General features: G+C 36.0%; 2 protein-coding genes across 2 annotated transcripts; one reads left to right on the top strand and one right to left on the bottom strand.

Moving 5' to 3' along the window:
• Positions 1-9,911: 9,911 nt before the first annotated feature.
• Positions 9,912-11,175, bottom strand: LOC119073779 (zinc metalloproteinase nas-4-like). Its single transcript, XM_037179458.1, has 5 exons — positions 10,807-11,175; positions 10,672-10,750; positions 10,492-10,614; positions 10,300-10,436; positions 9,912-10,051 (listed from the first exon to the last, which is right to left on the bottom strand). Exons 1-5 carry the CDS (start codon positions 11,092-11,094, stop codon positions 9,965-9,967), a joined length of 714 nt encoding a protein of 237 aa, XP_037035353.1. The 5' UTR covers positions 11,095-11,175; the 3' UTR covers positions 9,912-9,964.
• A 6,723-nt stretch (positions 11,176-17,898) lies between these two features.
• On the top strand, positions 17,899-19,655 carry LOC119073773 (NAD-dependent protein deacetylase Sirt6). Its single transcript, XM_037179444.1, has 5 exons — positions 17,899-18,081; positions 18,197-18,324; positions 18,389-18,681; positions 18,761-18,884; positions 18,950-19,655. The coding sequence occupies exons 1-5, from the start codon at positions 18,016-18,018 to the stop codon at positions 19,383-19,385; spliced, it is 1,047 nt and encodes a 348-aa protein (XP_037035339.1). The 5' UTR covers positions 17,899-18,015; the 3' UTR covers positions 19,386-19,655.
• Positions 19,656-22,504: the final 2,849 nt, after the last annotated feature.

Below are 22,504 nucleotides of genomic sequence, written 5' to 3'. Positions count from 1 at the left end.
AGACCATGTGGGTATCCTCAAGCTTGCAGCAGTTCGTAAATGCCCACAATTTTCCAACTTTTCCGTTTTTTTCTGATATAGTGAGCTTGAGATGCACTTCCTTCCAGGATCATGACACATAAGGTCGAAAGAGCTTTGTGTGCAAATTCCTTGGTACGTATCCCATAGCTGCTGGTCTTCATCTTGCAAGAGTTAAGCTAGAGTTAAGATCAAGCGCACCAATCACAGAGGCTTTTAGGAAATCTACTTGCTGGGGGATGCTATGCCCTGAACCTCTTGTTCAACATCATAAATTGGCATAAATTGGTGGCATAATAGTTATTTATTTAATCGAGTTGCAAAGTACTTTACGAAGCTCTATATGTGTAATTATGACACGAGGCCCTAGGCCCTATAAAGTACTTTGCATCGAGTTGCATACAACGTTTTAAGCCACAGATGCATCTAAAGTTAGCAAATTTTGCATTTTATGCTGAGTGGCATAAATTACTATTTCGCACCTGAGTTATTAAACCGAATAAACAAGATGAAAATCACACAAAATCAACAACCATAACATGTTGTGGTTCTATCAAATGTATTTAAAATCACTTTCATTTGAATGAAAGAAACCAACCCATCTGGCATCGCTGCCAAGAAATGTAAATATATTTTTTTCCATTGTTGTTGACAAGTGCATAATGTTTTTGCATATACGTTTGGCACAACAAAACGAATATAAATCAGATGCAATCAATGCAGTGATAGAAATATATTACGTCTTAGATGTTCAATGCTCATCAATAATCACCGATTAATGTGGTCAATTATCGAAAGAAAGTTGATGGTAACGTAATATTCACTGAGACCAGAAACTGTTAAGAAAAACTAATTTACGGAACATGCGAAAAAAATGGAACGTGAAACAACGCATTTGTTTCTTGTACACACGAGAAAAAAAATTCCGACCCATGATATGAGTATGCAACCAGTACGATATGTGAACACAGGTTTCATTTAGTTATATTAGATAATCACAATTTCAAATCGTAAATTATATTTTATTGTATGTACCACCGTACATGTACCGTAAATGTACACGACAGAGCTCATTGAAGCTTATGAAAATTAATTTCGTTTTTTATTTTTAAATTTCATGTCTTGTGTGAAAAGGCTACCAACAGATCACAGAAACTGTCTGCACACTACACAATATCACGTTGCTTCCGTGTCTTTTCCCCGTCATGTTTTTAACGATAATGTGTGCGGAATATTTATATTTCCATCAAAATGGATAAATTCATTTTTAGACAATTTTTAACACAACTAATCGCCATTTCACATGTTCGCATTGCCACTCGACTACTCAGTCCACACAAAAATGACGGTTAATTAATAAACTCACGAATAAGATTTACTCTGATAGTTCATTGACAACACTGTATTAGTTCCGTATGCAAAAGAAGCTCAAAAAAATTAACTGTAGTTTCCGGGAGCACTATGAAAGACTTTGTGGCCTACACCATTTTCTAAGCTTTGAAATTATTTTTTTTCTCTGAAACTATTAATCTTTAAAAGAGATTCCGCACTTAATAAGTGTAACTAGTACGCAGAGATCATTTTGTCGTTTTACTATCCATTGATTATACAGTTTTAACGCAGGTCGTGTTTTAAGTGGCTTGTGCCAGATAAAACTCGCCTTTGAGTTTTTGGAAATTTTTCTTTATGTCATGTGGTTGGGCATGAAAAACTGTAGAACTCTTCTGGAAAATGGAAAATCGTTTATCCGGCCGTAAAAGCTGTTTATATGAAAAAATTAAAAGTCGAATATATCCTGATATTTTTCGAAATTACTTTTTTTCTTGCAAGCCTAATCAAGTCAAAGTATATCAACACTGAAGGTACCGCAGATCCGCAAAAACACGCTGATCCCTACTTTCGGGTGAATATAATTTTCATAGCGTTGGACACAAGTAAAATCGAGTAAAAATCACTTTGTTAGGTTGCACTTCAATACTCAATACAGAAAAGTTTATACTTCCTGAGGGTCTGCGGTACCTTCAGTGTTTATATACTTTTGAATCAAGTAAGAACATTTCGTAGAAAACTTTTTTTAGAAAAACAAAATGGCGTCGACATAGGGATTTTTCTAAAACGTGACATGGAAAATCCATAAACTTTGGGGTGTCATCACACCTCCAATGCGTAACAGAATTGATCGAATGAGGGCTCTTTAGAAAGCTGAAGTCAGTGCCTTTCGAATGCTGCCCAGCTGCCTGGAGTTAAATTATAGGCCAGGATTTCCATGGTTCCTAAAAGTCAGATTTTTTTATTTTATTCTGAGCGTACCTTCGGCATAATAGTGATAGGAGATTAACATTTTTTGATCAAGTTTTGTAACATATCATGCCAATAACATTTTAGAATTGAATCCTATAGTCACTAAATTAGCTGTCGGTGCTGTGGGTGCCCGACAACAGCAAAACTAGATTAAACGCCATTATAATCTCTATTATTGCACCAAAACTCGATGTTTCAAATGCCGAAAATACTTTTTATGATGATAACTATCATGGCCCTACGTTAGTGAAAGGCCGTGACGCAAGTTCGTTAACACTAAAAAATCTGAAAAAAAAATTCGCAGGACTTTTTTGACTTTTCCCCCTTTGCTCCTACTACTCCCCACTTATTTTATTCGTAATCTGGGCGTCCATACGAGTTCGAGAATTTTACCAACCTTTGTCACTTTTTGGCTGAAATTTTCAGGGTATGTCAGTGTAATTTTTTCTAGAATTGTTTCGGTAAAATTTTAGCTTTTCTTTTTGCGAGTCGAAGCTGTAAGCGTCACCCCACCGATATCAGTTCTTTTGTAAGTGGATAACAGGACTTGTGTCACAACCCCACTGTAAGTGGTTTCGGGCGATAACTAATTACATGGTATAAAATTGTCAGTGTAGCTGTAGCACCTCTTCCTTCTGTTCCATCCGAAGATGAAGTTTTCGTGGTATGAGTTAAAACATACAATCCTAAAAACTCCTAACAAAATCTAAATAAAATGCTAGGAGGAGTGCTATGGATGTGAGATTTTATGATTCACTGGCATTGAGGGCTTCAGTGAGACAGGTTTTCAAGGGCTGTATCGAAACGGAAAACGAGTATTGACGAGTAAAGGAAGCTCTGACACGTCGTTAAATTAAAAAGCCAATTTAACCAATATTCCAATAGTGCGTACCATAATTAGAAACTTGAAAATACATTGAAACGTTGTACAGAAATTCGTTAAATTGTACATGTGTGGAAATAAGTGCAAAATATCGACCACTAGGAATGACATGCGGTAACTGAGCAGCTGAAAACGTAAAATTTTTTACGTAGTATTCACCAGACGGAAATGGACATTTTCCTCGCATCAGATTTGTGTGTTTGCCAAGCAAACGTAGAACATAATCGTACATTGGCGACGAGCGAACGCCTCTTTGAACAGCGCAATAGTCGACCTCGTTGTCGACCAGCATTGGTCTGTATTCGTTGTTACTAAATTGATAATGCAATTTAATTCTAAATTTTATGTCCGTCAATACTTTCTTTAGGGTTCCAATCAATTGGATGAGTGTAGCATTCCTCGATATGGGTTTGACTTGGCAGCTGGAAATTGTGCAAGATCGCCCGCATGTACATAACATCTTTTCCATACGCAGTGTAACGTCCTGTAAATAGATTTTTTTCAGTAAATGTCGTAGACATTTTTCCTAATAATAAATTGGCGCATTTCTAAAGAAGACGAGTTCAAATGGACTCTTTTGCTTGCCAACTGGTGACTTTGGGCATTATTTGTTAGTACTTAACAGTAATTCAAAACACTTCAGGTACGCTAAGAAAGTGTTAAATAGACGCCTGAAAACTCATATTCGCCACTCCTTTGTAAAATAAAGACTTCACAAAACTTTTTACACACAGTGTGTAGAATACAATACACGCTTTCAAGTGCTCCTGTGGTTCGGTGATAAGCTAGATTTTACGGTTATCTCGGCCTATAGGCATCCGAATCTTGAAAATCATGTTTTTCCACATATTTGAGATATCAGAACGAATAGTAACTGTCTTTTCGACAAGTGTAGTCTACACTATGTAGAGTTTGTATATCTTGCATCTGAGCCGAAGACGACTACACTTGTTGAATAAAGGTTGGCGAAGTAACTTGCTTACAAACAAACGATTGAGTTTACGAGTATCAGAAAGTTGTTTCCAAAGTAAGGAAGTATGAAACAGCATCCAATGTATTCTGGTCTACTACCTGCTCCATGCGGAAGTTGATTTCGACATAAGAAATGAAAGGATGAAAATGAACCGAATACTCGACATGAAATTGATCATTTTAGCAGATGACAAAATCTAATGGGGAACTTTCGCATGGAGCACGTAGTAGAAGTAGAAAAAATTAAAATAAAGTCTTATCGTCAATTCGTCAGAGTATTGAATTCCGCACAAAAGTCTCTTTAGAGTCACTTCGCAGAAAATCCAATGTGACCAGTACTCCGAAAATGAGTAAAGTATGTCTAAATTTCACTGACTCAAAAATCAGTAGGTTGCAATAAAGGAAAATTACCGACGGGATGTTATAATTTGTATTAGACACAAAATGTCCTAAACAAATTGCCAATAAAATAGAAATAATTCGGACCACGTAACTATTCATCGTATAGTCTTTCAACTGAATGCAGAGATCGTACTAAACTGAATTCTTAACTTATTATATTGCAATTACAAATTATTTGAAAAAATAGAGAAAATTTATGAACTTATAATCGCTTCCTTCAACCGAATAATTCGGTGCATTCATCGTTATTTTTATCGTAATGTTCATCATCATTACGACAATGTTTCTTTTGCACAGGTAAATATACTATCTGCGCAACTTGTTTTTGTCACTTCGAAAATTTGTTTTGCAAACTGATTAGGGTAAACAGGCTAGTTAGTTACGAGCCTCGATGCTCTCCCTCATACGTCAATAATCCGAGCTTTCGGAAACGAAACAGTTTCCTTCTTCCGAATAAACTACATTTTTCTTTTTAGTATTTTGGTATTGAAAGGGAAAATGTGACACAAAATTTTCAAATATCATGCCCGCACGTTAGTAAGCGGGCGTGCGGCAGGTCCACTGCCAAAAAAGTTTTTAAAAATTTTTTTGGGACGGCGGAGCATATTTACAGCAACTTTTTGACTTCTTCTCCTTTGCTCCAATAACCCCCAAGAAGTCAGTCCCCAGTGAAAGAAAATTTTACAAAAAAAATTTACGTCTCAAGTGGCAGATGTTGAGGAAATTATTGTTAGGAAAATGGTTAAAAAATGTACTGAAAGAATTGAAACGTAAGAAAACCGAAACATTTAGAATAAATCAGAATGTGAAAAGAAAAATTTGGTACAGGCGGGGAATCGAACCAACCGCACAAGCACAAGTTTCGCTATCTAGGCGACTGGGGACTTTGGGTCAATTTTTTGGTGATAAAACTTTGCGTACGGCGCACAATGCGTCACCCACAGAGATAACAGTTATTTTGTAAGTAAGATAAAGGACTTCTGTCACATTTACCCTTTAAGGGTTTTTTGACTGATCGGATATTTTCGTATTTGAAAAATTTACACCCTACAACATTACCAAAAAGGATTTCTTGTACAGAATTTAATACTTCAACAGTTCTACCAAGAAACCATATCTTTTTGATGTTGTATTTTGGCATTTAGGAAGTTTAAATAAGCCAGGAAAAACACAATTTTCTACGATTTTATCCTCGGCAGTACCTGAAGACCACCCTATATTTTCTACAAAATGAAAATAAAAAATGGAAATTTTGTACTGAGTCCTTATGCTTCACTGACAATTTCGTTGAGCGCTCGACACCCGGAACAATTTATGAATTTGGATTCTGACTTCTGCCACAGTATTGATTTGGAATTGATCGGACGTGGACAATATCTGAACACGGACATGGATGCTTGTTTCGGTCTAGAAAAATATTACGCAGATGAGGTATTGGTAGACGATTTTCAAACTGTTAGTAGGGGAGACTTTGACGAAAAAAGGAAAGTTTCGTTCAAAATTTCATACTACAAAGATTTCTTGAAAAAACTTCATTTTTATTTGGTTAATAAGTTGCGAAATATAGTAGTTTCAATTTTTCCAAGATCAATTCATTTTTATTCTCTGTATTTTAACATTGCCAAAACTCAAATTTATCCATTTTTTTTATTTCGGCAGTATTTCCGAATCACCCTGTATTTTCTACAAAGTAACCACCAAGGAGACTTTTGTTCAGAATTCAATACTCTGAAGATTTGCAGGAGAAACTATATTTTTCCATATTTTTGCCAATCGATTCCAAACACATTTTAAAACATTTTGGTCCAAAAAAAATTGAAAAACCACTTAAAACAGCAAAGATATCTCAATTTTAGTTTTCATTTCCATACTAAATCGCAAAATAGAAAAACTGACAGATCGTAACAAAGGAGAAAAAAGCTCTATCTGACGTATAAAATACGACTAATGGCGTATTAATAAAATAATAAAATAGAAAAAAAATATTTTCACACAATCTGTTAATGCCAATCGATTCCAAACACATTTTAAAACATTTTGATCCAAAAAAATATGGAAAACCACTTAAAACAGCAAAGATATCTCAATTTTAGTTTTCATTTCCTTACAAAATCGCAAAATAGAAAAACTGACAGATCGTAGCAAAGGAGAAAAAAGCTCTATCTGACGTATAAATTTATACGACTAATGGCGTGGATTAATTTTTGCCAGATAAATGTTTGTGGTGATGAAGCCTTCTGTGAGAAAACTCAGAATTTGTTCCAATTTTAGTGAACTATTGCGTTTTCTCGTAGTAGGTTACACCACCACGAATATTTATTATTTTTACTCGAAGCGATGTGTCGATTCATCTTAATACTTCATTGATATGATCTAAATTGTTTTGGAGGTTGCTGATAAAACGTGGAAACAGAAGACGTTGTGTCTCCTCCGGATCGTAATATCAAATATTGAATATTGAGTTTAGCTTTTTGCGAAGCTTTAACAAGCTTTGTAACTATAAGTCAAACTAATTATTGTTTGAATTGTTGCGGAAAATGTTATTAATAAACAAAAACTCCGTATATGGAAAAGAGCAAGAAGTAATTATAAGTGAAACATATTGAAAATTCTCAAACATATCTAAACCGACAGATTTACACATTTCTTGCACATAGACATTACAAACATTTAACACATAAAATTCACGGAGGTCCTTGAAATTAAATACAAAAAAAATCCAAATCATTAAAAAATTCCAATATGGTCTCACATCTTAGATCCGTCGCACCACGCGTTCGTCACCGTTGTTATTTTTGCACAGTGGACGTATTAATTAAGAAAAAAAATACCATAAATAAACGGACTTGGCGATATTATGTCTGTCGTTTTTTTTTTTGGTGAGTGAAAAAATAATTGAATTTAATAAAATGTAGGTATAATAATGGTACATTACGTACAACTCATGCAATTTTGCGCCAAAAAGTATTTAATGTGAAAAATTGGCCATATAAAAAATAAATTGCCAATATTGTTCGACGGACGGTATTTAGGTTATTCGATATATTGTGTGCGGTTGAAAAAAAAAGGTAAATTGCTATTCAGATGTAATTAGATAAATGGATAAGTTTTTTTCCTCTCGTAAATTAAATCTGGTGACGTTGATCTAAAACAAGATCAATTTCTCATTAAAACGGAACCATTAATCACATTCGAATCGAGTCTTAAAAATTGGTTTAAGAAAATTATTATTTCTATGACAATGTGTTACCTCTAATGCTAAAACAACGCATGGTCAATAAATTGCTCAATCTTTTTGATGTCGATATCGCAAAAGAATCAAATTTAAACGACTACAATTTATCGTTCTTTACGCTACGCAGTAATCTTAATCGAATTGTTGTCCCCCTAGTTCACATATTACTCAAATTATTACAAGTTTAGTGATTTTGCAGCATTTAACATCAGTCAAAAAACCCTTAAAGGGTAAATGTGACGCAAGTCCTCTATCTTACTTACAAAATTACAGATATCGCTGAGGGTGACGCATTCTGCGCCTGTACGCAAAAGTTTTATCAACAGAAAAGTGACCCAAAAAGTTACAGAAAGAAAATTTTACCAAAAAAAATGCGCCACAAAGTATGTCATTTTGTCAACATCAAGAAACCTTATGGAAATTAAAAAATTCTAGAGAAATCAGTCTGAATATTAAAATATAGAAATCAATCTTGGAACACCTCACTTATATCGAAAATAACCCAAATACATCGAAAAAACCTATGGAAGTTAGGAAGTGCCAGAGGAGTCATCTGTCATCCCAAAATTTAGGAACCAACCTTGGAACACATCACTCATGTCCAAAATAACCCAAATCCATCGAAAAAAACCGATGGAAGTTGGGAAGTGCCAGAGGAATCATCTGTCATCCCAAAATTTAGGAACCAACCTAGTGTAAGTTTATATTTAATGACCCCAGGAATTTCCAACAAGAAACACATCCCAAAACAACACACACCATTCACCACATTACCATCCATATCATGCAACAAAACATACAACTCACACACACACACACACACACACACACACACACACACACACACACACATTCAAATTGGCTTTTAAATGGCATTTGTATGGAGACTTTGGGGAGCTCCAGCTCCCAAAATATGGGTTTTTTCCAACTTTTGAAAATTCCATTCTTATTTTTGGGCCATTATTAGCCTATAACCAAAATTTCAGGAAAATCTATTCTAGTTTGGCCATTAGAGCCAAGGGGGAGAAGTCAATAAGTTGCTATAAATATGCTTCCCCGTCCCAAAAAAAAAAAAAACTTTTTTGGTAGTGGACTTGCGTCACGCCCGCTTACTAACGTGCCGGCATGATTAATAAGTGGAAATGGGAGAAGTTCAATACCCACTTGAGCTCCACGCATGACAGTCTAAATATTGTAATAAATTCAACATTAAAAATTCCAGATTCTTACCCTCACTTAATAGGAGAAACAGGAGAAGTAGGAGAAGAATGACTTCCATTTTCACTGGATACTGCTGCCTCAACAAACACTTAAACACTATATGGGTATAGCAACAAATAGTGATCGATGCGCAAACTGTGATGACATATAAACAGTTGAACACTTCTTATGTAAATGTCCAGCCTATAGAACTAACAATCTTAGGTGTAAATATTCTTTCGCACAACATCATCTGGAGCCTTCCGCCCAGCGGCATATTAGATTAACATTAGAGGCTTATTGGCTGGAGTTCGTCTTCGATCACTTAAGCTAACTGTAGCGCTTATGCAATAATGCCAATACAAACCTTCGATCACTGAAATTACTGAACCCTACTTTCCGTATGAGATTGAGTGCAGTGTTACATTTAGTTTGGTGTAGCCTAAGAGTAATTATAATGTCTATCTTATACAAACTGATGTTGGGACCACATTTCGTCGTACAAATTTCCTCTCTAGGTATAATTACTCTAAGGGTGTAGCACTCACTTTTCAATAGAGTTGAAAGAATTATGATAGCGTAAGTGTTGGAAAACTATTTCAACATTGCGAAAATTCTATTGAAGTCGTAAGGGCTACAAGCGCTCTTCCCACGGCATTTACGGACTGATTAGGATCGGTAGTAGTCTACCCATTTCTGTCCTGGTTATTTTGACACACTTCTGAACATCTGTTTTTTTAATAAACTTCCTGCTTCGAACCAAAGTCCATCTGTGCTTCATGGTGTACTCTTATAAACCAGGTCAGAAGTGGGCAAACCTAATCGATCCTCACCATTTTCATAAAAATGACAAAAATTAGTGAGTTGCTTAACGTTTATTTCGTTCAACTCAAAGTTCCACACCGAAAGAAAATGATTGAAGGTAGGTACATTGCATCAAATGTTAACCATATCTATTTGCAATGATACATTCGTCGGATTTTTTCCAGATCATAAAACGTGGGACCAACACTTTGTCCAAGCCTTTGAGCAGGGTCTTTCTGTTAATAAATTATGAAATCGTGTTGAATCAAAAAATCACCGTTGACCAATCATAAATTGAGTCACTTTCGACATAATTTGTCCTTCTTGTCGAGAAGTTCTCGATATTCAATACTAAAGATGTGAGCAGTCAGTACATTAATAGTCCAAAGTGTCTCGATTTATAACTGGTCATTAAGTCAATATCGACATCGATGCTTCAGACAGCAGAACATCCGTTAATGACACAATCCTCTCAAGCGTATACCTTTGATCTTATGGTAACGTTTTCCCCTCTCTTAGCAAAGGCATTTCCTGGATAATGCATCAAACTCTCATAGTCGTATGGTAGGTCAAACGTTGTAAGGATGGAATAGCCTCCCTTCTCAAAGTTTCGACGAAAAACTGAAAATTTTATATTTAAAAAATCGAAAAAGAAATCGTCCATGTCTGCACGCACGGGGGTCAATATGACTCCACAATATTTCCACATAGTCATCACGGTCAGGTCGACATTGTTCATGAAATAATCCCAGAACATGTAGTAGCTCATGTTGTACAGCGCCACGTAACCCAAGACAGTCTATGGTTAAGGAAAATTTAGTTATGGAAATGATCAAAATTGTTATGTAAACCGTGCCTGCACTAAAGGTAACATCTAACGGCTTTACTTGATTTGGACGATAGCCTACATTCGAACCACATTCTCCATTTTGTGACTTGCAAGTAAATCAAATTTTTTATTTCAACTCAGAGTTTAAGGGAAGCGGCTCACCTTTAGAAATCGAATATGCTCGACTTGGTTAGGGGTCTTTTCAACGAATTTTACACACGTTTTTTGAACAATGAGATCCATAGCAGTAAGAACGGAATTTCGATCGCTTTCATTATAGCTACTATCGAATATGTAGTGAACTATTCCATTAGGCCACTTGAACTGTTCCAAACTAATTGCATTTCGGCTTGATTGTTGCGGTTCTATAACGAATGTTTCGAAATATTTTCTGGTACAGCCAACTGTACTGATATACAGCCATAGAATTAATTGAAAAAATTTGAACATTTTGTCGCTAAGCCACACGGGAAACACAATGGCGAACTGTAAGCTTTTTGACGTTAAAACTGAAAGTAATTAATAAAGTGAATTGATAGCTTTATATAATAGTTTGACGCCTTGGTTAAATTGCCCTGATAAAATTTGCTAAATTGTGATTGTTTATTAATCGAAATGCATATCATTATCACATTATAGTTAGAGCTCTGAAATAAAAGTAAATATTTTTCCCGACGTCACACTAGGTGATAGGAAATCGTTCATACCTCTTAGGATCGGATAAGACAATAGATGCATACTTTCACAGTGACTGCCGTTGGGTATACTGTGTTTACCAACTAGCTTCTACAACTAATTCTTTAAGTTTCAGATGCTTGGAATAGTATTTTTCCTAACGCATGCTAAAGTGCTTTTTTGGCGAATATGAGAGGTTTCGCTAAAAAAAAAGTCCATTAGCATAAGTTAGGAACAACGTTTTGTTTATAGTGGGCCGGAAATGACCGACAAGGTCGCGATATTTCAGCACTAGATAAACAAAATCCATTCCATGACTCGGAATAAATATGAAAAGTCTTGTTTTCGGGATCTCGGATCCTTTATTATGTAAATAACTATTACATGACATGTGTGGAAAAGTCCGGTCTTAGAGTCACACGAAAACGTAAATTCTCATTTTTATCCCGAAATTTGTAATGGATGTTCATTGTTCACTCTGAGAGCGTCGAAACTAGTGTTTGGAACAGGAAAAGTAAAGGTCTTCGAAGTAGGTAGCATGCAACATGTTGAGAGCTACAAAACTAATTCTCTTGTTTACCCTATACTAATGTAATAAGCCACTTTCGACTCCAGAGAAATAAAAAACATGTACAAGCATGTAGCTTTTAGAACGTTTACTCATTAGCATGAATGTAATTATGGTGTGAAGTTCAGAACTTTCACCAAATTCAGTGAAGAACTCCAACTAATGGCATAGTACTGTAGTACGCGCTTTGCATTTTACCACTCAAATACTGGCACAAATTTGATATCAAGTGAAGTGCAGTAGTGCAACCTAATGAGTAATGGCTGACACGATTTAAGTTGATAGTCAACCAAAAGGAAGAGATAATGTTTTGAGCAAAACTCAAAAGAAAAGCCATTCAGCATGGCGATAAACAATATAGTCCGTTAGTCGACTACCAATTCTTAATTCACCATACTCAATGTAGTCACGTTAAATTGACTCTAGTTCTATTGGTAACTAAGAAAAGTTTGAAAAATAATTTCGGGTTTGAGGGTAATGTCAAAATGACAGATATTTTTGGTAATTGTTTGACGTTGCCCTCGAACCTTTCTCCGTTTAGTTGACACCGTATAATGCAAGTGTAGCGAGTCGTTGTTGTTGTCATTGTATTTCTATTTTTTCATCCATAAGTTAAACCGAAACACGCACAATTTTTGCAATTGGAATTTTGACTTACATTAAACACTTCGCTTTCACAATACCATAGCAGAGTATAGTAATACTGGCAGGAGCGCTTGATTTGACTTGTGACCTGAATTATCTAGTAGCCTTATAGTTTTGCGAACTAAATTTTTCAACTTATGTCAGTGTTCATTTGAGTTCATTTTCATGCAGTGTATTAGTCCCTTGTTTGACGTTTCAAAAATGAATCGCTCCTGCCTGGTTTATTTTACTCTGCCATGACAATGCTAGATGAGCATATCGCTTGATCATTAGGAATGCAATTTTTTTTTTTTTTTCAAAAACACCTTTATTGGTATGAATAGTACAATCTTAACTATTTGTTAATTTATTACTAGGGTTGAGTTGTACTATCTTCCTTTTACTTGCGTAATTAGAAGAAAGTAAGACTTGTGTGGGTTTTACGACCCAATGGTCGAGTCCCTATGCGGTGTGCTGTTTTCATCCTTCATGTCAGTTCGTGGGGTTTAACACGTTTCAGCCTCCTTATTTCATTTGTTATATCTAGTAATAAGATGGCTTCTACGTTGGTGTGGTGAAGCAGTCTTTTTTCGTGTTTGATGGCGTTTTCCCGAATTACATCGGCAACCCATTGTATTTTTAAATCTTTGTGAATTTCTTTGTTTGTCACGTAACGATATGCGTTGGTGATCATGCGAAGAAAGTTGTTTTGACTTGTTTGGATGATATCTGTGTTTGATTTTTTAGCACAGCCCCAAAGAGTAGAGCCGTACATCCAGATAGGTGCGAAAATTGATTTGTAAATCAATCTTTTACAATACAGGTTAAGTTTAGAGTTGTATCCGACTAACCAGTACATTTGTCTCGTTTTGTGTTTGATTTGCTCAGCTTTTTGCTTCACATGATGTTTCCAGTTTAGTTTGTTGTCCAGGTTTAATCCTAGATATTTAGCTGACTCTGCCTGCGGAATGGGAATCCCATTGAGGTAAATGCGGAGATTGCTGTTTATGTGACGCAATGCGAAAGTGACGTGATTAGATTTTGACTCATTGAGTTTTATTTTCCAATCGATGGTCCACTGATTTATTTTATCCAAAGCATTTTGTAAATGTTTAACTGCCTCCGACTGCGATGTATCTGTTGCCATGATCGCTGTGTCGTCTGCGAAGGTTCCAATGAAAGAGTTTGTGGTTACAGGTATGTCAGCAGTATATATAGTGTATAAGAAAGGTGCCAATACACTTCCTTGTGGTACTCCTGCTAGTATTGGATAGAAGTTTGAATAGGTTTCTTCGTCCTTTACTCTGAACGTTCTCTCCGATAGGTATGATTCAAGCAGTTGACAGTAGTTGCCTGGAAAGAGTGTACTCATTTTATATGTGAGTCCTTCGTGCCACACTTTATCAAATGCCTGTGATACATCCAGGAATGCTGCCGGGCAGTACTCCTTTTTTTCGAATGCACTCTCAATTTTAGTAGTGAGTCTATGAATTTGTTCAATTGTTGAATGGTTGTTTCTAAAACCGAATTGAAAATCGGGGATTTTCACCAAAGGTTTTAGTCGTTTTATCAGCAACTTCTCGAATATTTTTGAGATTGTGGGTAGCAGTGAGATCGGCCTGTACGAGGTTACTTTTTCTGGCGGTTTATCTGGTTTTCTTAGCATAATTACTTGCGCAATTTTGAAGCTTTTTGGTACATATTTGAATTTAAGGCATGCATTGAACAGATATGTAATCATGTACACCGCATGTGCTGGCAGTTCTTTCAATACTCCTGGTGCTAATTCATCTATACCTGGAGCCTTTTTCTTGTTTAGTTTATCTATTTCTGTTGCAATTTCATATGGAGTGAATTTTTTGAACTTTTTGTCAGGTCGGTAGGTTGGTGTTGTGTCTACATTTGATTGTATGTCATTGTGAGGTTGAAAGACTTCTGCAAGATGTTTTGCAAAGAATTCCGTTTTTTCAGTATCCTTTCGTAACCAAATACCTCTGGAGTCTTTTATGGGAGGGATTTGGACGCATGGGCGTTTGAATCGTCTCGTCGCTTTCCATAGAGAGTAGTCTCTATCTTTACTCGAACTTAAATTGCTTAGGTAGTTTTCAAAACTTTCTTGTCTATACTGCTTTGTAACTTTATTAACTCTGTTACTAATATTGTTGAAGATTCTTTTGTCACTTTGGTTTCTGCTCCTATGCCAAAGTCTTCTCGCTTTTCTCCTTTCCTTGATAAGCTCTCTTATTTCGGCTGGATAATTGATTTCGTGAATAAGTTTTTCTTTTGGTTCCGGAGTTGCTGTTCTTGCCGCAATTTGCAGAAGATTGATAAAATTTTCCGTTTGTAGATCAAGCTCCTGTTTTGATTTCAGGCTAGCGTTGAGGTTGATTGACTCTTCAACTAAATTTCTGAAGAGTTCCCAGTCGGTGCATTTGTTAGTTAGATTTTCTTTTTTCTTTTTTAGTATGACTGTAGCATTGAGATTAAGAATCACTGGTGTATGATCTGATGTCAGGTCCACCATGTTTACTACTTCCATGTTGTTGTGTGATATTCCTCTTGAAATGAAGAAATCCAATAGATCTGGTACCTTTTTCTGGTCTGTAGGCCAGTACGTTGGCTTACGGCCGGAGTGGTAACTACAGTTTTCTTTTTTGATTGCGTTTAGAAGACCGTTGCCTTTAACCGGAGTTATCAGCCTCGCTCCCCATGCTGTGTGTTTCGTGTTGAAGTCACCTCCAATGATGAACCTTTGGCCCAATATTCCGAAGATTTCCATCCATTCTGAATATATTGGAGTAGATTTTGGTGGGCAATATGCGGCAGCTATATTTACATCTTGATTGTTGAACTGAATTGTAATTACAGTCGCTTGTATAAACTCTTTCTGTATGCTGTTTTGTGTATGATATTTTATATTTTTTTTAATGATTATCGCTGAGCCTCCCCTGGCTCTTTCGTTCGGATGATTTGTCCAGTGGACTTCAAAACCTTTTATTGTTATGTGACTTTTTTCGGTGAAATGTGTTTCAGATATAAAAGCAATATCTATGTTGTTTATTCGTAGGAAAATTTCCAACTCTTGAGCCCTAGCGTTGAGCCCATTTGCGTTCCAGTTCATGATGCGCAGGAACTTGCTTATCATTTTTTGTTTTTGTTGACTTTAGTTTTTTGGGCAGTCGGTTTGTTTTCCAACTTTGCCAATCGGTTTGACAAAAGTCCAATACTTAGGTCAATATTGGTTTTTAGTTGTGTGAGCAATGACAGTATATCTGCGTTTGACGGCTCGTTCGTTTCAGAGTTTTCAATTTTGTTTGATATTTTATTTTCTTTATTTTCCAAATTTTTTGTGACTTGCGCGAAAGTTAGTCCTTTTTTGACTTCCTTGTATTTTGTTGTAACTTCTAAGTTTTTTTCACTGAGCCGGTTTACTACCGACTTGGTTTGGTTTTGATTTTTGATTTTTTTCTGATATGTTGGGCAACCTTTATAATTTGCTGTGTGTCCTTCATTTTGGCAAAGGGCACATTTCGGAGTTACGTTTGGTCTCTTCGTACAGGCGCTTGTAGCATGTTTTCCGGCACATTTGACGCAAACTGGATTTCTCGTACAAAAATTTTTTGTATGTCCTAGTTGCTGGCAGTTTATGCACTGAGGGATGGATTTTATTTGTTTGGGAGGTTCTACTGTTATCTTACAGTGTAGAATGTTTTTAACAGCAAAAATCTCTTTATTGTTTTCTTTTTGTTTCAATTCAATTAGGAATAGAGGAAATTTTTTTTCCTCTGTAGTTCCGTCTTTGCCTTTGGTTTTTTTAACTATGTTTGTGATTTTAGTAGGCTCGTGGCCTAACTCAATTAAATCATCTGTTATTTCTTTTACATCACACGATGGATGTAATCCTCTAATGACTGCACGAAAGCTTTTTTCACTTTTTAACTGGTATGTATAATATTCAATACCTTTGAATTCACTTTCTTCGGAACTTTGATTCTCAATGAATTTTTTGACTTTCCTGTAGTCTTCTTCGTTTTGCAGAGTGACTTTTACGTCATTGCTGGCGACTGATTTGAACTGTGCTGTTGTAGCCATTTCCAAAATTTTTTTGCTGAATTTGTTAAAATCGGTTACATTGCTTACATTAAAAGGTGGCGGCAATGGCGGATTTTTCTGGTTTGATTCCGTTAATTTCGGTGATTTTTCTTTGGTGGATGAATTTTTTTGGTTGTTGTTTTTGCGTCTTCTTTTAACTGATTGAGTTTTAAATGGATCAATTTCTTTTTCCAAATCACTTTCATCTGTGGTATAGACGATTTGTTTTCCGTCATCTCCAGATTTTAAATGATCCGTTATAGCTTTTTGTAGTGAATTTTCTAGCTCAGCTATCTTTTTCTTTAGCTCGTCATTTTCAGCACAAAGTTTTTGAGCTAAATTATTGTTTTGTATTAGCAGATCATATTCTGATTGCTTAATTTTAACACTGGGTTCATTTTTTGGCGATGAGCCAAACATTTTAATTTAATTATTTATGATTCACAATGTTATTGACACTAAACTATGTTGCATATGAACACTATTTATTGCGCAGTTAATATGAATCATTTCTTTATTCTATACAGATAATTGATTGTTTTTATTTTAAATGTTTCTTTTTTCACTAAATTGTCACTTTTACTCGTATTACAATTGAATCACAAGTATGCAACGTAGTACAAGGAAATGTCAATGACTTGGTTAGTCATAATTAAATAGGTTGTCACTCTTACTCATATTACACGTGAATCACAATGAAATATATGTAATTAATGAAGTGTTGATGACTTGATTAGTCATTCATTAGTAAGAAATCATTACTGAATTTAATTTTTTTTTAATTTCTGTTTGAACTGTTTATATTTTTATTAAGAGCAAAATAAAAATACGTCTGTTCACTCGAACGGTCGAATGAAGAATGATTAGGAATGCAATGAAAGATAATGCAAATGATCAGCGGATCACGGAAATTACCCAATTTTCTGGGACAATAAATACATCAAAAATTCACCTCAAAGTAGGGTCCCGCTTGTTTTCCTTCAGTGTTTATTTACTTTCACTATATATGGCCTTATGTCATCGCGAAAGCAATCAAGGTTCAGTAAGTGAACTTTGGCATAAATTATTTCTGAGTAAATGCGTTCAAAATGAATCAACTGATGGACGTACTCTTATTTCAGTAAACGTTCTTAGTTGAAATTAATTCCAACAATTCATGGAATGCAATTATTATTTTTTAAATTTAATAGCGCTCTTTCCATTGACACTGCATTATCGTCGCTATGACACATTGATCATTGATGACACATTTTATCAGTCAATTTAGTTCCATTTTCTAACACCGAGTGCATATTCGTCGCTAGTGTTGTTTTATTTACTATTGGCTCGACTGCATTTTATCTCGTCGGAACGATAGTTAGTAATTTGTATACGTTTGCACCAATTTAACCGATTGGAATTTCGGCACAACCATGTCCTGTAATTATGCTGATGGCTTATCACCTTATCTGAACAAAGGTGTACTCGGTGTCGCTGAGGTAAATAATTTTCACTATAATGGTTTAGCAATGTCAGACTTCGAATGGCGGACCGGCCATTAATTATTGCTGTAATTTATTGCTTTTGTTTGCTCATGCCTTTTTTCCATCACAGAAATTTGACGATGAAGAAGTGGTCAATGAAAAGTGTGCCACTTTGGCCGATATGATAAAGTCGAGCAAACATGTGGTTATTCACACGGGAGCCGGCATTTCAACTTCGGCTGGTATTCCCGATTTTCGGTAAGTTTTTCAGCAAAATCGAAATTCTGGCGAATTGCCTTCGTTAACATGAAATTTCGATTAGAGGGCCGAACGGCGTGTGGACTCTTGAGGAGAAGGGCGAAAAGCCTTCTATTAATATTGCTTTCGAAGACGCAATTCCCACGAAGACTCATATGGCATTGAAAGCATTGATCGATGCTGGTCATGTCAAGTATATCATTAGCCAGAACATTGACGGCTTGCACTTGAAATCGGGGCTAGGTAGAGAGCATCTATCAGAATTGCATGGAAATATTTTCGTGGAAAATTGTAACAAATGCCGAACTCAGTATGTGAGATCAACGCCCGCTCCGACAGTGGGTCAGAAACCGACTGGTAATTTAAAAAAATTAAAACGTTTTGCTCGACCAGTCGAAGACTGATCAAAATCTTTGTTTGTCGAACTCAATTTCAGGTGGTGTATGTAAAGGTAGAGGGAAACAACGGGCTTGCCGTGGCGGTGCTTTGATAGACAATATTTTGGATTGGGAACACGATCTGCCGGACAAGGATATGGACTTAGCCTATAATCATTCTTGGTGAGTTGAATATGAATTTTCCACCGAAACTTCGGTCACTCAACCCGAACATTATTGACCAATAGTTTGGCCGATCTGAACATTTGTCTCGGTTCCACGTTACAAATCAATCCGAGTGGCAGCCTTTGCCTAAAGAATAAGAAATTCGGTGGCAAACTGGTCATATGCAATTTGCAGCCCACCAAACATGACAAGAAAGCCGACCTAGTTATTTCGTCCTATGTGGATGTGGTAATGGAAAATGTCATGAAACATTTGGGCGTTGAGATTCCGGCCTATTCGGTGGACGAGGATCCGACGAAAAAAGCGGATATCGACGTCGACTGGACAATTCAGCAAGACCGGGTCAAAGAACTGGAAAAGGTCTACAGTGCTAAGGTGAAGGGCACGAAGAAACGAAAAGCGTTCACGTACAGCTGGGACATGATGGACATGAAAAAGGAAGAACTGAAAAAATTGAAATTAGAACAGGAGCAACAGAAGAAGGGGCAGAAGGAGTAAGATAGGCTGATGGCATTATGCAACTGAAAACCGAAACTTTTTCCTTTGACTTTCTTTTTAACGAGTTTCGGTTGCGATTGACTGGTTTGATTGTGGAAAATTCTGAAGAAAGAAATTATTGAGTGTGTAAATGGGTCTCACGTTTGGCAATTTCATTATTTGATGGGAGAAAATAGGGGTTGCACACTGTTAAGGAACTATAATTTTAGAGTTTGAAATATTCTATGAATTTACAGTAAATAAACGTGAAAAACTAATCTCTGAATGAAACAACTGGTTTTTATTAGAAGAATAGAGTCAAACGAGTCGCCACCAGGATTTTTTTCATTGTTACAAGTTGGCACATACGCAATGCATTGATATCTGAAAGCCCGTACTTCCACCTACGTAATGCGAGCTAACTTTAATCTATAGATTGAGGAAATTGTTCTCATCATTACAGCAAATATTAACGATGGCGCGGCCTACGAATCTGTCTTTAGAACTCCAAACTTAAAAAACAAATCAAAATCATTTACTAAAATTTTTTTGATCACATTGTCCATTTCCTGTGAAGTGACAGACTTGCCGGCAGCGTCCATCATTGAGAGTCCTGTGAATTAGTATATTGTCAAATTGATTTTAGAAATGTCATTTTTTTTGCTTCGTGTGCCAAATTACCCGATACCTTTTAGACCATTACTTTAATATTTTCGTAAGTAGAGGAAGAAGAGGAACATTTGGCGAGAGCGTTTTAAAATTTTTCGACCATTTTAGGCTAAACAAATCTAAATTAAAGTCAATGACATTGAAGAAATTTTAAGTGCAACAATCCACATACATAATCACATTTATAATTAATTTCAAACTAAAATTCTAAATTCAACATCAACATATTATCAGTAATTATAATATCTTTTGATCGATCGATATGCTGTGTAGTAAAGCAACCTAACTTAATTGGGCAGCACATTTATTGTTAACATAAATTATTCTTCTAATTTATTCAACTTGGAGTGTACTGGAGAATCTGACTCTTAAAACTTTGACATAAACTAAGTTATGATTGTTCTAGTATTTCTGGAACTACAGAACGAATTTGTGTCGCTTAGCGGATGAAGTTATTCCATATCTAATAAGTTACGACTTGGTAGTATTGTGTTCTAATCTAGCCGTAGAGATAAAGGATAGAGGGACTGTGAGGGCTCTAGCATATCTGAAGAATATTTTTAATTTTCAACTGATCAAAAATTTTGAGCTAGTTTATTCCTAAAATTTGGAACCAGTCATATATTTAGGTTAGCAATCCATCAAAAACTAAGAGAGGTGGTTTACTCTGAAAGTAATACTCTCATATTAAAAGATCCATAAAAATGTTGCATTAAGCGATAGGGGTAGAGGCTTGTTTATCGCTACAAATCAGATAAAGTTATTGAATCTCTTATTGAGTATGATTTTTCTAACAATGCTAAAATGCACTTAAGACTAGAGAATAGCACTGCCTTTGGTCTTAGTTTTCGAGAGGAGAAACTGTTCAAATAAAATAAATACCGTAGTTGCTCTTGAAATAATGTTGAAAAATACCTCAGAGACAACGATGGATTCACGTCATAGACTTGAAATCTGATCATCAGATATCTTGAAAATTTACAATGGAACAGTTGATGGGTGATAACTCGAATAACTTTGCTCGTTCAACATCCCTAGACTTGAGGTCGGATTCAATTGTCAGCCCTAAATGAGCCCTAAACGTGAAGCTATGATATAATTAAGAAACACATTGTATATCAACAAAACGCCCATTATGACATGCTTTTTTTCTTAATCATCGGATAACTTTGGTCACTGAGTGGCTCCAAACTCTGGACCGGTTTCAATCATCAGCCCTAAATGAGCCCTAAACGATAGACTATAATTTTAGTCAGACGCTTTTTGAATATCGTTGAAAGAGCTAATATGACATGTTTGTGTTTAGAGAAAGCTGAATATCATTGGCGGGATAGCAGCACAAAACTCAGGATTGGCTTCAATTCCCTAAACTAGCCCCAAACGTTAATATATACTTTCAACTAGGAACACTATGAATAACATCCAAAACTGCCAATATGACATGTTTTTTCGAGAAAAAGTTGAATAACTATGGTATTTGAGCAGCCCTAAACTCGGGACCGGTTTCAATCGTCAGCCCTAAACTAGCCCCAAATCATAGATTGAGTGGAAAGTCAAAAACCTATTCAGTTTATGACAAAACACTTAAATGACATGCTTGAAAACTTCAAAACGGTATAACTCACGTAAATCGACAGCCCTAAACTCGGGACCGGTTTTATTCGTCAGCCCTAAACGAGCCCTTTAAAATGAGCCATAACTCGACACAGCCCTAAATGGTGGCGGTGCCAGCGACATGTACCTCAGAGAATCCTTTATTTACTTACTCACACACATATACTATCCACCTCAACATTTCGTTCAAATCACATCATTCCGACTACTCTGATTATTTGATCGATGTAGAAGTGACTAACGAACCACTAACGACACCAATTGCATCGCGTTATGTGACTTGTTGGCGTAGTGGTCAGCATGTTTGGTTGATATGCTGCTGGTCCCGTGTTCGCTTCCGCCGTTCGGCGATTTTTTTTTTTTTTTTCAAATATGTAGATGGAAAGTAAATTTACCCTAGGTGGGTTATGTGTGAATTATCCAATCGTATAAGCTGTGGTTATGTATGTGTTTGTGTTTATATGCAGAAACGCGTAATGAAATGAAATATCAGCTTGCAGGAGATAAACTATGGTTTCCGATAACTTTCGGCGCGTGATTTCGTCTGTTTTCGTATCATGAAGCGTGTAAAGACTGTACTTAAACCAGCAGAGCAACAAAAACTATTTTGGTCACCCTAGTGCAGACCATTTTTTCATGATTTCTGGCGTGAAAACATAATTACTTCGAGGATTTTTTTTGTTGCGAATGCCTCAGGAGAGTCCACTGATTCAATTACTGCATACCCTCCAAAAATCGCCGATTGCTTGTATTTCTGTTTCATACAACTTGTTCGAAGTTTTGTCAAATTGACTCTTAAGGACTGTATGTTGCATAACTTACTTCTTCTATGGCAAATCAAGTCCACTGGCCTTTTC

This window comes from Bradysia coprophila, chromosome II (genome assembly GCF_014529535.1).
Source record: "Bradysia coprophila strain Holo2 chromosome II, BU_Bcop_v1, whole genome shotgun sequence".
NCBI lineage: Eukaryota > Metazoa > Arthropoda > Insecta > Diptera > Sciaridae > Bradysia > Bradysia coprophila.
The sequence above is the reverse complement of the archived record's forward strand: the minus strand, read 5'-3'. Positions and strand labels throughout refer to the sequence as shown.

Excerpts from the sequence above, each read along its gene's own strand:
- LOC119073773 (XM_037179444.1), top strand. The coding sequence starts at position 18,016 with ATGTCCTGTAATTATGCTGATGGCTTATCACCTTATCTGAACAAAGGT. Across the intron at positions 18,325-18,388 it reads GCTGGTATTCCCGATTTTCG|AGGGCCGAACGGCGTGTGGA; the intron begins GTAAGTTTTTCA and ends AATTTCGATTAG. Across the intron at positions 18,682-18,760 it reads AGTGGGTCAGAAACCGACTG|GTGGTGTATGTAAAGGTAGA; the intron begins GTAATTTAAAAA and ends ACTCAATTTCAG.
- LOC119073779 (XM_037179458.1), bottom strand. The coding sequence starts at position 11,094 with ATGTTCAAATTTTTTCAATTAATTCTATGGCTGTATATCAGTACAGTT. Across the intron at positions 10,437-10,491 it reads GTGGAGTCATATTGACCCCC|TTTTTCGTCGAAACTTTGAG; the intron begins GTGCGTGCAGAC and ends TAAAATTTTCAG. Across the intron at positions 10,052-10,299 it reads ACGTTACCATAAGATCAAAG|AAAGACCCTGCTCAAAGGCT; the intron begins GTATACGCTTGA and ends ATTTATTAACAG.